This window comes from Balaenoptera physalus, assembly GCF_965194825.1.
Source record: "Balaenoptera physalus genome assembly, chromosome: 12".
In the NCBI taxonomy this organism is placed as follows: Eukaryota; Metazoa; Chordata; class Mammalia; order Artiodactyla; family Balaenopteridae; genus Balaenoptera; species Balaenoptera physalus.
In genome coordinates, this window is record NC_138897.1 from 24460912 (window position 1) to 24473617 (window position 12706).

Sequence of the window (12706 nt, forward strand, 5' to 3'; positions counted from 1 at the left end):
ATTTTGCCTGGCTGCTTCTGCTTGGAGGTTGGTGAAGCAGTGATATTTGCCCCCAAGGGACATTTGGCAATGTCTGGATACATTTTTGGTTGTCATGACTGAGGAGGGAGGTTTGCCATTGGCATCTAGTGATAGGTAGAGAGCAGGGATGTTGCTAAGAGGACCCTCCCCCAAAGAAACAACTATCAGTCCTAAATGAAAACAGTGGCAAAGTTGAGAAACCCTGGTTTAAGCCTGTAGAGGAAATGGTCCTGGACTTGCCATTGCTGAAAGACACCATGTTAAAAGCTAAACTTTTATAACTCCATATTCTAACAGAATATGTAAATTGTTTTCCCCGAAGTAAATTGAAATCAAAAGATTATTTTTGACTTCACATTTTTATGCTGCTGTAATTTTGTTTATAATTCAAACTTCTTAATTGCCTATTTTCATTTATGTTTTTTTTTCCTTTAATTACTTGCATCACCATTCATTCATTATTCATTCATTAGAAACAGTTTTATTGAGCAATTATTATATGCCAGGGTCTGGTTATACAGCAGTGAAAATGGTACATCTGTACCTTTGTGGAGCTTTCAGTCTAACTTATAATGAATGTAATACATACACAAATATAGGCTTTAGAATATGAAAAGTTCAAGGCAAAGAATCTTTAGAAATCCATTAGACACATGGTGAGGTGCTTGACTCTACCCCACTGCTCCCTCTGTCTTCACTCCCCAACCCCACACACTTTTTTGAAACCCCCTTGGGCAGCTACCTCGGAGTTTCGTGCTGACTTACTAAAGCAGGAACACTTACCATGGTAGAGGTGGCATGCAGACGTTCTACCGTGGTTCTCAGCCACCTTGCAGGTTATGTGGGACCCCATGATTACTTCCGTCCAGAGAGCTCTAGGTAGAATTCCTGTCTATCACTTACAGGCAGAAGCATAGAAGAGCCTATGGGAGTTTGCCATGCTCTCTTCTTCCTCTGCCTGGTGACGGTGGAGGCCACGTGTTAATGTCTGGTTGACCTTGTGGAGCAGAGCTTCCATCCCAGCCAGCCTTGGGTACCTAGCATGAATGAGAGAGAAACCTTTGTGGTACTGAGCCGCTGAGGTTTCAGGGTTAATTTGTTATTTCTTCATAACCTAACTGACCCTCCCTAACTAAGAAGTTCACATGAGTCACAGAGTATTTTATTTTTCAAGTAATTGCATGCCTGTGCTTAGGCCTGGGCTAAGTGATATGAGGGGAAGAATAAGAAGGTTCTTTTTAAGAAGCATGATCTTTTTGGAGACTGGAGAAGATGGAGCTGTAAGATTTAAACGCAGCTATCACAGAATAAGACACAGCAGAGCATTCATTAAGTGAATGTTTTTTGTATTCGTTTAGGACATAATGTAAACTGGGCTTTTAGTGTGTGTTAAATGAACCTGGAGCCACACACTTGCTATTACAATAAGTGTAAGTGGATTCAAGCTTTGAGATCTCCTGTTTTCCAGGAGGATAGCTCAGAAAGAGAACACAGAAGAGAACGCACCCACATCCACTGACCTAAGTTAAGTACTTTAGACCAATAAAGTTGGAAGGGCCTTTAAAGATTGTTGGGGCCAGTCCTCCCATCTTACAATTAGGGAAGCTGCTGTCTGTGGAAATGAAGTGATGGACTCAACACCTCAGAGCAATTAAGTTCAGTGGTTCTCAAGTTTGGCTGCATGATAGAAACCCCCGAGGAGCTAAAAAATTTTTGCAAAGCTCCAGCACAGCCAGACTTCTTAAATCAGAGTTTGGGGATGGGACACAGCATAGTATCTTTTTGCAGGCTCCTCATGGGATTCCAAGGTGCAGGAAGGGTTGAGAGCCACTGCTTTAGTTGACAGCCAGGACTTGAATACAGGGTTTAACTCCTAGTCGGTCTCCATTTCTGTGAGCCATGTGGCACCTCAGGGTCAGCACCAACTGCTTGCCTGCTGTTAACTCTATTTTTACCAGCTTATCTTTTCTCTAGATCTTCTGCTTCTGTGGGTAGAGAAAGAAAACTTGTTTCTCCTACTCTACCATATATGCTGATTAGTAGCTCCAAATCTTTGTGTTGGGATTAGTCATTTGAAGATGTTTTTATGATTATGTTCTCTTGCTGTGGTACCATGTAACATGGATATGACTTGAGGTATGGGAGAGGTCATGAAAAGATCAGACATTTCATTCAACTGGTATTTTTAAGCACCTACTAAGCATTATAGAATCACATATCTACTGAGTTTAGAGCAATCTAGACCAACACTCTCCAAGAGAACACTGTGCTACAGTGGGATGTTCTCTATCTGTATTGTCCAGTATGGCACTCACTAGCCACATGTGGCTATTGGGCCCTTGAAATGTGGCTAGCATGAGAAACTGAAGTTTTAATCGTATTTAACTTTAATGAATTCAATTTGAGTAACCATCTATTGGCAAGTGCAGGTCTAGACCAATCCTCTACCTTATGCCACCCTCTATATTCTCAAGTGGTGTCCGGTATCATTTGCTAGATGGTGACCAATTGGAGACCCCCACCTGTTCCTGATTCCCAGCTCCTGGCCTTGGAGAGGAGAAGGTCCACTCCGGGTGTGTGACCGAGCATTAATTTTGTGAAGGGTGTTAACATTCAGCCTCCTCTTTACCTCCAAAGTCCCAGTTATTATGTAGTGAAGTCTTTTGTGCAGAAAGTTCAATGTCTCTGATCGTGTCATAAACCCTTTAATTTCAACTAAAACCATATTAACCGTAAGTGTTCAACCCTAGCAGCGCTATTAGAATCAAATACCTGTTAGAGAAAACAATGTGTTTTTCAGGCTCTCATTCCCTCCCTCCCTTGCCCTGGATATGCACAACCCCAGAAGTCTGTAGTTTTATAGAATGCTGAGCTTGCAGCTCTCACCTCTTTGCTGCTGCTCTGGGCATTTTTATTCCTTATCAATTTTACTGTAACCGATACCATTGGCTTATTTTTGGACCATGTTTTCACAAAACTGCCAATGCCTTTCCCTCCACACGCTTGGGGGAGAGTCTTTTGAGGGGAGATTCATCTGAGAAAATATGGAATGCCAGCATTTCTGTCTCAGGGTTTAAAGATACCGGGCTCAGGTCCCAGCTTTCTGATCTGAAAAATGGGGGGTTGGCTGGGGGAGCTCTGTGGCTCTGCAGCTGCTGTCTCTGTGCTGCTTACCAGGGAGGCGGGGTGGAGAGCCACGCGGGAGACCAGAGCAGACGCACTCCTGCTGGGCAGAGGGACATCTGCATTGGGAAGTCTTTCAGAGGGCGCAGGGAGGGATGTCTGGTTAGAGGCCCAGTGACACCACCCACTCTGCTGGAGATGAAGGGGGTGAGGGAGCAATTCTAGAGGTTAATGAAATAAAAATCAACTCTCAACAGTCTCCATTTCCCCCTTGTTTCCCACCTCTTGGAAATTTTATCTGCATCTTCATGATAGTTGTTTGCTGGTCTCCTGTATGAAGTAAGTTTGATAAGAATAAAAGAGCTTTTTTACAGAAAGAAAAGAGCCTTGTTTAATATTTTATAAGTCCCAACAACAGGAAACTGTACAAAAGAAAACCTCACTAACACAGGTAACCATTGATATTTTGTTGGGACGTTATTCCAGTCAGACTTTAATATACAGTTTGAAATAAATGGAATCCTACTATAGATTTCATTCTGTAACATGCCTTTTGTTAGATGCAGCAGAATGCTGTGGGTAGCTGCCTGACCGTAAAGGGTAGCTGCCTGACCGTAAATACTGGTCTGTGTCGTGCTTTACTTCTGTATTTACAGCTTCGGGAGTTGATACATTTGCTCATTTGTAAGATTGTCTCCTGGGGCCAAGGAAGAATATATTTATGAAAAATTCTGACAAGGTGTTGCCACCTGCCCTCCAGAAAAGTTAAATCAGCCTGAGCTCTCTTTGCCCACACCCGTCCTGGGTGTCAGTTTTTATGTACTTTTGCTTAGCTGATGGATAGTGGTGCTAATAATCTTTTATTTGCATCTCTTTTGTTAATGGTAAAGTTGAATAGTTTTTCACATATCGTCCATTTGTAGTTCTTATTTTGTGACTTGTATTCCGTGCACAATTTTCTGTGAGGGTATTGGTTTTCTTTTTGATTTCTTACAACTCTTTGGATGTTAGGAATATTCTATTAAATAATGCAGAATAACTGTTCCCTTCTCTCAATTTACTCTGCATATGGTGTGTTTTATGATGGTTTTAAAGTTTTAGATTATAGTCAAATTAATGAATATTTCCCTACATTGTTCTGGCTTTTTCTCACCCCTTAAAGGTACTTCCTTTCAAAGCTTTTACGAAGATTTGCCCACATTTTCTTATTGGTTTTATTTTTCTTTTTTCATTTAATTTTTTGGTTTTATTTTTCTTTTTTCATTTAATTTTTATTTTTTTTTCATCTAAAATTTATTTTAATATGAGGGAGAATAGAACACGGACTCAATTTTTTTTTCCTAAATGGCTGCAAATTTACCTACCACTACTGAAAAATCCCTTTTAACATTTATTTGCTATTTTAATGTCATCATGAATAAATTACCCATATGTGCTTGCATTTATTTCTGGACCTGCTATTATGTTTCATTTATCTGTCTATTCTAACACCATTATGACAGTACTTTAATTTAAACCAATGCCATAGTAGCTTTAATAATATACCTTAATATCTGGTAGTACAAGTCCCTCTAAAAGTGGGACAGGAGAGAGCACTGCAAGACTTGTATAGAATAGCGATTCTTAAAATATGATCCATAGGGAATTCCCTGGTGGCGCGGTGGTTAAGAATCTGCCTGCCAATGCAGGAGACTAGGGTTTGATCCCTGGTCCGGGAAGATCCCGCATGCCGCGGAGCAACTAAGCCCGTGTGCCACAACTACTGAGCCTGTGCTCTAGAGCCCATGAGCCACGACTACTGAGCCTGCGCCACAACTACTGACGCCCGCGCGCCTAGAGCCCGTGCTCAGCCACAAGAGAAGCCATCACAATGAGAAGCCAGTGCACCACAAGGAAGAGTAGCCCCCGCTCGCTGCAACTAGAGAAAGCCTGCATGCAGCAATGAAGGCCCAACACAGCCAGAAATAAATAATTAATTTAAAAAAAATATGATCCATAGGCCACCTGTATCAGAACTACATGGGGATTTTTAACAACTGATATTCCTGGTCCCTGCCCAAGAGCTCCTGAACATAAGTTGTGTTGAGGAAACTTATGTATTTATTTACTTACTTACCTAGCTAGCTAGCTAGCTAGCTGCGCCGGGTCTTACTTGTGGCATGTGGGATCTTTAGTTGCGACATGTGAACTCTTAGTTGCGGCATGTGGGATCTAGTTCCCTGACCAGGGATCAAACCTGGGCCCCCTGTATCGGGAGTGCAGAGTCTTAGCCACTGGACCACCAGGGAAGTCCCAAGGAAACTCTTTTTACAAGCTCTCAGATGATTTTTAAGAACACCATAAGAAACTTAACACTCAGATAAAACATGGTAAGCAACAGTCAAGTTCCTTCTGTTTAAATGTTAAAGAACACTACCTTTTTATTAATTACTTCTTTGTATTAATTTCATGTGTACAGGTAGTCAGTTATATATCCTGTCACTAAACGTATTTTGAGTATGTAGTCCAAGTGCTGTGTATGCTGAGAGTACAAGGATAACACCTTGTATTTGAGATTTGACTTTAGGATGTGTAATCATACTCCCTAATTACACACAAACACACACACACACACACACCCCTCAAGCTCCTATTATACTTTAGGTTAAAGTAAAATTACTGCTCGCAGTTAGGTTGGGGAAAAATATGTGTACAACTTGAATGGAATTATGGAGAGCAGTTTGCTGGTTGTAAGGTAATCCAAAAAAAAAAAAAAAATAGGTGAGTGTGTTGGATGATGGGAGAGAGAGTAAAGCAACACCAGCATCAAATGGGGCAAACCAAAGAAGCTTTCCTGGATGGGAGAAAGAACAGTATGGCAACTAGAATTAAAGACTTAGTATTTTTGCATTGAGAAGCACAAGAACACTTTATTAAATCTACCTGTGCTTCCTGAATTTCTCATGTCATTCAGTCTTTTACCTTGATACACTGGGATTATGTTATCAGCAAATTTTCTACCTGGGCTGGTCACTTATGGCAACACAGGTATTTTGTTCAACTCGCTTTCTTTAAAACGTGTTATTTGTCTTCACTTATGATCATGTTAGGGTAGCAGTCCTAGCCAACAAGACGGGACATTGAACACAGGCTAAATGCTTCATAACTGTGCCTTTTTGTGTTTGCCACTTGCCTTTCCTTAGATTCGGGAATACCCCATTGATATCCAAGGCAACCAGCTTCCCTTCCTGCGGAATCCAGATATCCTGGTGGGAGAAAATGACCTAACTGCTCTTAGCTATCTACATGAGCCTGCAGTTTTGCATAATTTAAAGGTCCGTTTCCTGGAGTCCAACCATATCTACACTTACTGTGGTAAGTGAGGGGTATCTATTGGCTGTGTGTGTTTGAAAGTGCTTACAATCTTTAGGCTTTACGTGTTAAACTCCAATGGTTAAGAATCCTACTTTCACTCTCATTATAAGTGTCTCTCACCTGAGACCCTTGAAATGTTTGCAGTCAGTGAATGTGGCTTAATTAGGCTGCCGTACCTCTCTGTGGGAGGATTGGTGTTAATCACAGCTCAAGCAGGGAAGAAATGGGCCACACCTTGTGGCTTGATGGTCAGGCACAGTCCTGAAATCAGTAGGAAAGCAGTAAATCCATCCCAGTGTGCTAGCTCAGGCGTTTGCTCTCACTGTGGAGCGCACTGCTGCAAATGTACAGCTGGCTTGTTTTTGTTTTTTTTTAACTTTTTATTTTATATTGGAGTATAGGTGATTAATAATGTGTTAGTTTCAGGTGTACAGCAAAGTGATTTAGTTATACATATATGTGTATCTCTTCTTTTTAAATTCTTTTCCCCTTTAGGTTGTTACATAGTATTGAGCAGAGTTCCCTGTGCTATAAGTAGGTCCTTGTTTGTTATCCATTTTAAATATAGCATTGTGTACGTGTCAATCCCAAACTCCCTGACTATCTCTCCCCACCACACTTCCTCCCGGTAACTGTAAGTTGACTCTCTAAGTCTGAGTCTGTTTCTGTTTTGTAAATAACTTCATTTGTACCCTTTTTTAAAAGATTCTACATATAAGCGATATCATATGATATTTGTCTTTCTCTGTCTGACTTACTTCACTCAGTATGACAATCTCTGTGTCCATCCATGTTGCTGCATATGGCATTATTTCATTCTTTTTAATGGCTGAGTAATATTCCATTGTATATATATACCACATCTTCTTTACCCATTCTTCTATCGATGGACATTTAGGTTGCTTCCATGTCTTGGCTATCGTAAACAGTGCTGCAATGAACATTGGGGCGCATGTTTTTGTTTTCTGCTTGAGAAAGGGCTGCCTTTCTGTCTGACCCTCTCACTTGCCCATGTACAAACATGTGCATGATGAATATTTGTTGAATTCATGATCAGAAACCATGACAAATGCTTTTTTAAAATTTATTTTTTAATTGAAGTATAATTGATTTACAGTGTTGTGTTAATTTCAATATCCTGGTTTATCCCAGGATATTGAATATAGTTCCCTGTGCTATACAGTAGGACCTTGTTATTTATCCATTCTATATGTAGTAGTTTGCATCTACTAACCCCAAACTCCCAGTCCATCCCTCCCCCACCCCACTCCCCCTTGGCAACCACAAGTCTGTCCTCTACATATGTGAGTCTTTTTCTGTTTCATAGGTAGATTCATTTGTGCCATATTTTAGATTCCACATATAAGTGATATCATATGGTATTTGTCTTTCTCTTTCTGACTTCACTTAGTATGATAATCTCTGTTTGCACCTATGTTGCTGCAAATGGCATTATTTTGTTCTTTTTTATGGCTGAGTAGTATTCATATATATATACACACACATATACACACACACATATACGTATACACACATACACACAGACACACCCCACATCATCTTTATCCATTCATCTGTTGATGGACATTTAGGTTGTTTCCATGTCTTGGCTATTGTAAATAGTGCTTCTGTGAACGTAGGGGTGCATGCGTCTTTTTGAATTACAGTATTGTCTGTATATATGCCCAGGAGTGGGGTTGCTGGATCATGTGGTAATTCTATTTTTAGTTTTCTGAGGAACCTGCATACTGTCCTCCATGGTGGCTGCACCAACTTACATTCCCACCAACAGTGTAGGAGGGTTCCCTTTTCTCCATACATCTCCAGCATTTGTTATTAGTAGACTTTTTAATGGTGGCCATTCTGACTGGTGTGAGGTGGTACCTCATTGTAGTTTTGATTTGCATTTCTCTAATAATTAGCGATGTTGAGCATCTTTTCATGTGCCTATTGGTTATCTGTATGTCTTCTTTGGAGAAATGTCTATTTAGGTCTTCTGCCCATTTTTCGATTGGGTTGTCTGGTTTTTTTGTTGTTGAGTTGTATGAGTTGTATGTATATTTTGGAAATTAAGCCCTTGTTGATTGCATTGTTTGCAAGTATTTTCTCCTGTTCTGTAGGTTGTCTTTTCTTTTCTTTTTTATGGTTTTCTTTGCTGTGCAAAAGCTTGTAAGTTTGATTAGGTCCCGTTTGTTTATTTTTGTTTTTATTTCTATTGTCTTGGGAGGCTGACCTAAGAAAACACTGGTATGATTTATGTGCCATGACAAGTGCTTTAAACAAATGTCCTAAAATTTCTCTCACATTTTTCTTGAAATTTCTCAATTTCCCCCATCCCAACTTTTGGCTTCTCTATTTTAGACTATTGTTAAGTGCTATGGTGAAAACAAGAACCCTATATATATTGTCGTTTGAGGGGCAAAACATTTTAGGATCTGGTTGCAGAGTCAGCTGAGGGCTTCTTTGTGGGGGGTTGTCCCATTTGTACTGCAGTGCCTTGGTCTTATCTGTGATCCTAGGTGAGCCCTCAGGGGGTCAGGGTTCTTTTCATTGTGATATCCCACTTTGGTTTGGAATTGGCCAGCTGGCTGCTAAGTTAGGGTGAGCTTTTATGCCAGATTTCGGGAGCTGGAAATACCATGTTGATTTCAGTGCTTGAGAGAGTTTCCCAAAGCTCCTTTCCCCCAAGTTGTTAGTGAGAGTTTTATTTGAAAGAAGCCCTCAGTAAGTGGTTTTTGTTTTTTTTAAAAAAGATTTTTGAAAATCTCCCTTTTTGGAGAAAGGGATAAATGACCACCAGCTTCGCTTTTTACAGGCATTCCTTCTAAGAGAGGTCCGGGTGTCTGTATGTATTTATCCAAGCGTACCTTGGCTCTTCCAGCTTCAGCTTTCAGAGTGACTGATGTAGCGCAGAATTCTAAGTCATCAAGAAGCACTCTTACCTGCTGTGGAGGGGGCTGAGACATTTTAGGAAAATGTGTATTTTAGAGTACACATACTCAGAGTATATCAAAATTTGAATGGAATGAACTAGGGTTTTATACAACTCTCAGTAACCAGTAGAACATGAGAGGCTGTTTTTAAGGCGAATGACTTGGAGAATTCTCTTATTTAGTGGAGTTTTTCTGAGTTCTGGGCCTTATTTTTCATTTCAGGTTGTATTTTCAGGAAAACTTTCATCTGAAGAGGACTCTGTCTTTTTCCTCTCCTTGCCCTTTCTTCTTTACTTGGGTAATGTGGTTTATTACGTTTCACGTTGCTTTCTCTCTCTCTCCCTCTCTCTCGTATTTTTTCCCCTTTTAATAGACTTTACGTTTTACAGCAATTTTAGGCTGAGAGCAAAACTGAGTGGAAGGTACACAGACTTCCCATATAACCCCTTTCGCAACACATGCAGAGCCTTCCCCACTATCACCATTCTGCTCAAGAGTGAAACATTTGTTAAAATTGATGAACCCACAATGACACATCGCTATCACCCAAAGTCCATAGTTCACATTAGGTCACTCTTGGTGTTGTATGTTCTGCGGGTTTAGACAAATGTATAATGACATGTAGCCACCGTTATGGTATCATAACAGTAGTTTCACTGCCTTAAAAGTCATCTGTAATCTGCCTGTTCATCCCTCTCTCCCCGCTAACCCCTGGCAACCACTGATTTTTTATACTGTCTCTATAATTTTGCCTTTGTAGAATATCATATGGTGTAGTCATAGTGTGTAGCCTTTTCGAATTGGCTTCTTTCACCTAGTAATATGTATTTAAGTTTTCTCCATGTCTTTTCATGTCTTGATAAATCATTTCTTTATAACGCTAATATTCCATTATTCAGTGTACCACAGTTTGTCCATTCACCTACTGTAGAACATCTTCGTTGCTTCTGAGTTTTGGCAATTATGAATATAGCTGTTATAAACATCCACGTGCAGGTTTTTGTGTGGATATGTTTTCGACTCCTTTAGCTAAATACCAAGGAGTGTGATTATTGGATCATATGGTAAGATTATGTTTAGTTTCATAAGAAACTTCCAAAGTGGCTGTGCCCTTTTGCATTACCGCCAGTGATGAAATAAGCATTTCCTTTGCCTCCACATCCTCGCCAGCATTTGACATTGCCAGTGTTCTGGATTTTGGCCATGCTAATAGGTGTATAGTGGTATCTCATTGGTGTTTCAATCTGCATTTCCCTAATGACTTACGATGTGGAGCATCTTTTCCCATGCTTATTTGCCATCTCTATATCTTCTTTGGTGAGGTGTTTGTTTAGGTCTTTTGCCTATTTTTTAATTAGATGGTTCATTCCCTTACTGTTGGGTTTTACGAGTTCTTTGTATATTTTGGGTCACAGTCCTTTATCAGATATGTCTATGGCTTGTCTTCTCATTCTCTTGACTGTGCTTCTTTTCAAACACCAGAAGGGAGCACAATGAAGGAGCTCTCCCGTCTTGGCAGTGACCCTTTCCATTCTTGCCTTCTCTTCCCCAAATGACTGGAAAAGCTCACATTTTTTGTACCCATCAGTGGTTCCCTTGAGATCCAGAATATGTTTATGTGAAAGAAGAAGGCATGAATTTGTCTTATCTTGAATATTGAATTTGTTTTTTTCTCGCTCTTCACATTCTCAAATATCAATTTACCTTGCCCTTCCGTAAAAGATCTTCAGGGTGAGAGGATTTGCTGACTCTTTATTCAACATGTATTTATTGAGTCCACTATTGCATTATGTCCTTTTGGGGACACAAGATGGGAAAAATAGTGAAGTGAAAGATAATGCGTGATGTAGTGTGATGTGAGGCAATAAAAAATAGCCAACACTCAGTGCTTACTGTGCAAGTCTGAATGGTGTGAATGTTCTCTCTATTAATCATTTTACCCTCAGGATAACCAGGGAAATGCAATTTTTATCCCCATTTTGCAGTCTAGGAAACTAAAGCACTCAGAGGTTAAGTAATTTGGCAAAGTCACACAATTAATAATCAGCTGACGCCTGGCACAGGGAGATCAGCTTGGTGCTTTGTGACCACCTAGAGGGGTGGGATAGGGAGGGTGGGAGGGAGACGCAAGAGGGAGGGGATATGGGGATATATGTACACGTATAGCTGATTCACTTTGTTATACAGCAGAAACCAACACAACATTGTAAAGCATTTATACTCCAGTAAAGATGTTAAAAAATAAATAAATAAAAAATAATCGGCTGAGCCAACATTTGACATTACGATGTGTAAATCGTATTTCCTGTTCACAAGTTGTTTATATTTTAGTTAAGACAACCCACATACAAATGAGAAATTAATAGTCCCTCTTTTAGATTTTAATTCTGAGATTTTTTTTTAAGCCTAATACCTGTTGGCATGGTTAAGTACCCTCTTCTTTCTGATCCTGCAACACTTTGTACATGTCTATTTTATGAATTCAATTTGTTGAGCATTTGTGCATGCGTGTTTGTGTGTGTGTGTGCACGCGTGCCCATGCATATGTGCTTATTCCATGCTCTAGGGCATTTGGAGGCCTGGCCTGTCATTCTTTTCTCCATCAGGGCCTAGCAGAGTGCCTGATAAACACACATACATCTAGATTTAGTTGAGTGATTGGTTAAGACTCATTCTGTTCCTCTTTCCTTCTTTAGTTCTGATGTGTATGAACAGGGGCCTGTAAAGCTCTAGTCAGGAGGCCTTCGTGCTCTCAGAATCTGACTGCATTTTCTGTTTGCAGGGATCGTGCTTGTTGCCATTAATCCTTATGAACAGTTGCCAATCTATGGTCAAGATGTCATCTATGCCTACAGTGGCCAAAACATGGGGGATATGGACCCTCACATCTTTGCTGTGGCCGAGGAAGCCTACAAGCAGATGGCCAGGTAAGAATAACCTCAGCCCAGAAGTCCTCCTGGGTAGTCCGAGGGAAGAAAAGGGAGTTTCTACCTTCTTTGGCTGCTTTTTCTCAGTGGTGGAAAAAAATCAGTGGTGATTCTGGGATTGAGGAAGAGTCTTGGGACTCTTGGGACTCTCAAACCAGCTCAGGTTCTTTTCTTACCACGTTTCCTCTTGTTTTCATCTTATTCTTGTGAACGTGAACCTTGGCTTGGGGAACAGTGGCTCCTTAGACTTATTTCAGTTTTGAGCAATGCAGTTAATGCCTAGTGTTTCATCTCTCCTTGACTTTCTTTTGGCCTTCTCTCCTCCCCTCCAGGTGTAATGAATCCATT

At 40.4% G+C, this 12706-nt stretch overlaps 1 protein-coding gene across 6 annotated transcripts in view; it reads left to right on the top strand.

Moving 5' to 3' along the window:
• MYO5B (myosin VB) overlaps window positions 1–12706 on the top strand; it is a 361242-nt gene that overhangs the window by 149743 nt on the left and 198793 nt on the right. For all 6 annotated transcript variants that reach the window (XM_082416526.1, XM_082416523.1, XM_082416524.1 and 3 more), the window contains exons 3-4: window positions 6327–6498; window positions 12214–12358. In XM_082416526.1, coding sequence (XP_082272652.1) covers window positions 6327–6498; window positions 12214–12358 — 317 coding nt within the window. The remainder of the gene's footprint in view (window positions 1–6326; window positions 6499–12213; window positions 12359–12706) is intronic.